This window comes from Oncorhynchus masou, unplaced genomic scaffold (assembly GCF_036934945.1).
Source record: "Oncorhynchus masou masou isolate Uvic2021 unplaced genomic scaffold, UVic_Omas_1.1 unplaced_scaffold_29___fragment_2___debris, whole genome shotgun sequence".
Lineage (NCBI taxonomy): Eukaryota > Metazoa > Chordata > Actinopteri > Salmoniformes > Salmonidae > Oncorhynchus > Oncorhynchus masou.
Window position 1 is genome coordinate 248,835 of NW_027016548.1, and position 6,175 is coordinate 255,009.

At 42.1% G+C, this 6,175-nt stretch overlaps 1 protein-coding gene across 1 annotated transcript; it reads right to left on the minus strand.

Moving 5' to 3' along the window:
• Positions 1-259: 259 nt before the first annotated feature.
• On the minus strand, positions 260-2,166 carry LOC135538728 (protein HEXIM1-like). Its single transcript, XM_064964637.1, has one exon. The coding sequence runs from the start codon at positions 1,817-1,819 to the stop codon at positions 689-691; it is 1,131 nt and encodes a 376-aa protein (XP_064820709.1). The 5' UTR covers positions 1,820-2,166; the 3' UTR covers positions 260-688.
• Between the last annotated feature and the right edge of the window lie 4,009 nt (positions 2,167-6,175).

The window sequence follows — 6,175 nt, forward strand, 5'->3', positions numbered from 1 at the left end:
CTATTTTATTTATCAAGGGTTACATTATGCAACCTGCATATGATCTCTACAGTGGCCATCAGTCATGAGTGAAGCAGTCACACCTGATTTGGTAGTGGCTAATCTAAGAATAGACTAGGATAGTATGGACACATCTGAATGAATCTGAAAAACTAGGCTATTGAGCATATTCCATCACTTTACATCTGCCTAAATAGTGGAAAGAAAATTATCTAAGTAGATCGCTGTAAAATGGCTTGCAGATAATAGCCAAACACTTATGTTGATATCAGGCAAAAATCTTTATTTACCCCATACAAAAAAAACTAAATGTTTGTGCACATTTTAATGTACACATTTAATTGTGGAAAGTTATTTGAAACTCTCAAAATAAGCATTGTTTGACAAATGTTAAATTTAGACAAACATGTCCTGCTCACTTAAATTGTGGGATAGAGTACTTTAATGCATGCATACCAGGGAAACAAAAACGTATTTCCAAATACATTCTCTTTATAAAAAAGAAAATAATAATTTTAAATATATACATTACTTATTGAAAAAGTTTAAACAGGCGCCTTTACAGTCCAAATAGAAAACAAAAGATAAAAGTATTGCAAAGCAATTTTACGGACTGTCACTGAACCGATTTCATAAAACTGCTGACAATCCAGTTCAGTCTCCACATTTTACCTGGTTCTATCCATTTCTAGTCACCTAATGTGACTATCTGCTCCCGCTCCTTGCTCTGCTGGTTATGCGGACGCTGCTCACTGTTCTGCGCCCTCAGTCTCTCCAATTCACCCTCCAATTCTCTGATCCGCGCCGAAACCGACTGGGGCACCTGGCTATCATTTGTGATGTCCGGGTTGGCTGCGCGGCGCAACCGGGTGTTCTCTTCCTCCAGGCGGGACATACACTTTTCCAGCTCTAGGTATTCTTGAACCAGCTCTTGCTTGGACATGTTTTGAAGACTTTCGATGTGGTATTTCTCGTAGGTCTCAGAAAAGTCTCTCTGAAGAAACTCACCACCGGCGTTTCCAGGCCTCCCGATGCCGTCGCTGCCACCACCGCTGCCATAGTCCTCCTCCTCCTCGACATCGAATAGGTCATCCTCACTTGCGGTGTCCTCTGGGCGAACACCAGTCCCCAACTGACGTCGGGGCCCACTTTCGGTATTCAGATCCGGTTCCTCTCGGTCGTGTTCATCCATAAGGAACTGCGTTGTATTGTAGGGGGCAACGGGCAACCCCTTCGCGAACATTTCTGCTCTCACTCGGGACGCTCGTTCTGTCTCTCGCTCGTCAAGCTTTTTCTTTTCTTCCCAAGACAGTTTAAAATAGGGCTTCCATTGACGCTTCTTTTTGGATGGTCGACGCCTGTGTTTCTTCTTGCCCTGGCGCGCATCTACAGCTGCCCCGGCGCCCAGAGAGCCAGAGTCGCTTCTTTTCCCACACTCGCCTTGCACTTGACTCAGGGTCTCCTCGTGCGGTCCATCTCCACTATTTCCGTGGGCTACGAGGCCACCTTCCCCGGCTGCATCTGCTCCTGGTTCCTGGCAAGGCTGTGTTGCTGCTGGGCACTTAGGAAGTGCATTTCCGGCAACGAATCTAGGGCACACCTCCCTCTGTCCGCCTTGCATTTGCCACAACTTGTCTGAAGGGATAACCCCGCCTTCGCTCTCTGACTGCTGCGGTTTATCTCCATATCGCCCCCTACCGTCAGTCTCCAGTCCACGTCTCTCATTGGTTTGGGGATGCTCCACAACTCTTTCTCTCCCACCTGATGGGGTATCTGAAGTTTTCAGGTGATGGGTCTTCTCAATGCTCGGTTCTGTCATCCTGGTGTATTCGGGTGGGCTGTTCGCCTTACAACATGTCAACCGTTGTCTCTGTGAATTAAGCTAAATGTTATTTAAAATATGTTTTGATAACTTTTGCTAAGTATACTGTTCCTGTCTTAATATGAGCAACATTTACTTGACAAGAAATGTTTAGCTAACTTTCGAAACGTTCACTATCGCTACTCTTAAAAACAAAGTTATGAATTGTAACACTTGTTACTTCGCGAATGATTCGTCAGAGCTACTGTAGCTAGCTAGCGAACTAACGTTAACTATTTCGGTGCCGCGAGCACTCGTAGTCCTTCTCAAATTCGTATTTCATCTCCACAACAGCGACTGTCCAGTATGCTACTACAGAAGGAGTTCGCGGCTTTATATCACCTCTACCACTGCCAAGTGCGCATGCTGCTTTTCTTGACACTACTTGTTTTGTGGGATATGTAGTTCCAATGTAGGTAAATTACTAGCCAGACCGTCCATGTCCAACTACCTAACCCACAATTCTTGGACATTTTTTGAACATTTAAGCCAATCAGACTTTAGGATATAAGACCACCCTCTCATTGCTGCTATTGGACAAAATGGCATATTCGCTGTTGCTAAGCTTAAATCATATTTTTATTGGTTATCCTGAGAGTCAATCAAATGCACATTGGTCTCATGGGGAGAGCAGTCCGGGGCATTATTTCAGACGCTACCATGTATACATAGAGGGGGATATTAGTGAACGTATTGAAAAGTCTGTGGGTTAATCTTCATTAATCCATATCCCACTCATATTGTATACTACTAGTAAATGATGACATATGAGTATGTCGTGGCTTTGATCTATTTCGGATTTTTTGGGGGGCTCAGGATCACTCCCCCAATCATTGAGACAATCCTTTCTTTCTATCGATAATGAGACCGTCATCCTGAACAAACTAGTCCTATTTTACGGACGGTGTAGAATAAAGATGAACTATCGTCTACACACTGTGTTCGTTTTGTTAATGCTTTAACAATTATACAATTCTTTTATGTGGTTTCAAATAGTGGAAGGTTTTTCTTGATTATTATTATTTATTTATTTTCTGGTGCGGAGCGATATTTCCCTCGCCTCCCACTAATGCGCAAGGATAAGAGTGTAGAACGATGCTAAATAAACTACATTTTATTTGTAGAGAACTAGCTAGCCAGTAGCAAATTAGGCTCAATAGAACGGAACAACAAACGATGGTGAAATGTGAACATAACACAATTGCCCACATTTGAGAGTTAAGCTTATTGTCGACGGTTGAGTTATCAGTTGATTAAACGTGCCTCTCTTTGACCCCTTTTCTATATTAAAAACGACCTAAAGGCTTGCCGACTGAGCTGGCTAGTTACTAGCTAGGTGAGCTGGCTAGCTAATGTGCTATCTAGCGTCACATATCATGCATGTGCAGTGAAATATACAACTTTAGAACTAAATGTTGTATGGTATTGGCAAACGCATTGATAATCGTTGTATAAATTAGCATATTATAAAATATACGCTTCTCATTACAATCTGGTGGAAATCATAAATTAGCATGTGAGCTAGCTCGTCCAGTAGCTAGGTACCAGGACCAGTTAGAGAATCTTGCCAAATAATAACTAGCTAGTCAAGCCTTATTTTCATGGATGTTACCACAACCAGGTTCTAACTAAGAAAACATCACGCGCTAAAGTGGCAGATTCGGTGGAAACATAGTATTGTAATATGGCATCTTAACGTTCAAAACATGCAATCAAACTAAATGTTGAGCTAGCGTTGATTTGCTAGACAGTTAGTGGCATGTAGCTGCTAGCTATGATAGCTGGTGGTTAGGTCTTTTTACTGTGGTTGAAATAGCTAGTCTGATAAATTATCTCTGCATTAATGTAAGCAGCATAGATAACGTCAAACTGTCATAATTTAGTAATTACCTCTTCAAACACAGTATATTTTTGCATAACAAATACACAGTGTAATGCATTATTTGCAAATCCCACCAAAAGTAGGCACACAAGACAACAGAAATGACAGTGTCTGTATAGTTTTACTGATATGCAATGTCCTTATTCTCTGCAGGCAAGAGATTCCTCCCACATGGAGAGTGCACATCTCAGTGGCATTTCACATGGTGCCTACATGGTGTGTGATGGCTGCTGTAGGCTATATGCATGTAAGCCTACTTTTCAGTGGGTAGACATACCCTCCCCCTCATACCATAGACCTTTCTTTCAATCACATACACTCTTATCCTGATTTTCTCCTAAATCGTCATCTTCAATCATTCCCCCTCTCACACCCCCTTGCTCTCTCTTTTGTCCTCTCTTTCATCTCTATTATTTTTGCTCCATTGGTTTCTCTTAATAAGCATCTCTCCCTTCTGTCCTCTTTTTTTTCTTGGTCCTTTCATCTTCATTTTTCTTGGAGCAATTGACGAAAGAGTAGGCTATGCCCGAATGTATAGGCCCAAACGAGGAGGAACTTTCTCTGAGGCGCTATTCCTGTAAGGTGTCAACCTACCTGGTTAAATAAGGGTTAATAGTCTTAGTTTGATGTGAGGTGCTTGCGAGATATAACTCTCCGAATTAAAGATACTAATATACAGCAAATAAGCCTTTGTAAGTTGTGCTAAATACATTTCGACATTTGTTAGCAAGCTCACAAATACAAAAATGTACCACGCACACTCAACGTCGGCTCATCAGACCTTCTTCAGTCCAAGGCAAACTTTTGGCAGTTGACAGATACCAGCCAAACCTGTGTATCTATCGGCTGCCATATCACCCATTGTTTACTGAAAGGGGAGTGATTGCTGGGGGGACCAGGAGGGAGGGTAAGGTTTGCCAAATGGGGTAGTGGGTGTTGACAGAGGCAGTGGCGTTCGGTGGAAGCTCTATATGCCTGGGCAGAAGCACAGCAGCTCCTGGATCAGAGCCTCTGAGAGGATTATTGGACATGAGTTAATCTCTCACCCTATATATACTGCAACATGGCTGGGTACAATTGAGAATGGGTCAAAAGATCTATTCTATAGACATTTGGGATTTTCCCGATACATATCAGAGCCATATACTGTATTTAGATAAATATATGGATCTGCATTATATTGTTCTATCCATTGTCTCTGTTTTGATATTACACATCAAAGCTTACAGAGCCTGAATGGTTGTTCTAAAATGGATGCCTTTGGATCAGGTTATTAAGAGACCCAGTGCCGTTCTGTGAGAGAGAGAGAGTGAAGGCACTTATGCTGTAGGTATAGGTCTGTAAATGGCCTGTGAAACATGCCTCTCTCCCCTAGGCCTGGAACCTACAGCTGAGCTCGCTCCTCCTAATTATCCTCTTTATACCCTTATCGAATCCTAATTAAGTCCCAACCCCGCGGGTTTGCCACTGCAGTATCGCAGACCAAGACCTATTAATCTAATCCACAGTTAGTATTCCCCCCTGGTTTACTTACAATGACATATAGCACCTATTAAGTGGAGTGCCCTTCAAAAGCATTTCTCTTTGCACAAATTGACTTTGTATGTTAATAATATATGGATGTAGAAGAAGTAATAAATCATCACTTGGGCCCAGAACTATTTGATCATGTTTATCACCACTGCAGCCTGGCTTTGAAGAGAATAGCAGGATAGGCTATAGAAATAGCTTTGTCTTCAGAAGTAGGCCAGGCTACTTGCATTCTCTGCGATATTACGAAACGGTTTAATCATTGTGTTAGAGGCATATTCAATGTTATTCATATTCAAGGTTTGTGCACTTTGGCACTTTGCTTGAATTATTTAACTGCATTTGGTTGTAATAAAGCAATAGCCAGATTATACATTATTCTCAAGACCGCGGCTTTCATACTTGAGTATTTCCTGCCTACACCCCACCCACCCACAATGGGGTTGCGATAACAGATTTGTACAACCACATATAACCGCTAGGTGGCGCCCAGTGATAAGACTTCGAACGTTGGCTGCAGGTGGGTGGCGCTAGTGTGACTAGCCTGTGTTTGGAGTGCGAAACCCTGCTTTATTCAACCCGTGATTTTGGACTGAGGAACTGTGTTAAAGAACACGAAATAAATGCAGATTGTAGGATATAGGATTAATTGCAATTCTTCATGAATCGTGAAGTATAGGCTAGGCTATTAGATCGATTCAAATATCATAATAATAGACCCAGTGAGATTGTGAAACTTTCATTTGGCCATGACCACATTGCCCCTGATACTTTCTATGTTAAAAGAAAGTAGGCATGTGACTGTGGGTACAATTAATGATTTGATTTGTGTCAGTGGGTATAGTTTTCAAGAGTTTCGGCGCCCTTGGCTGGACTCAGTTTTACGTACAGCTTTAAATCGC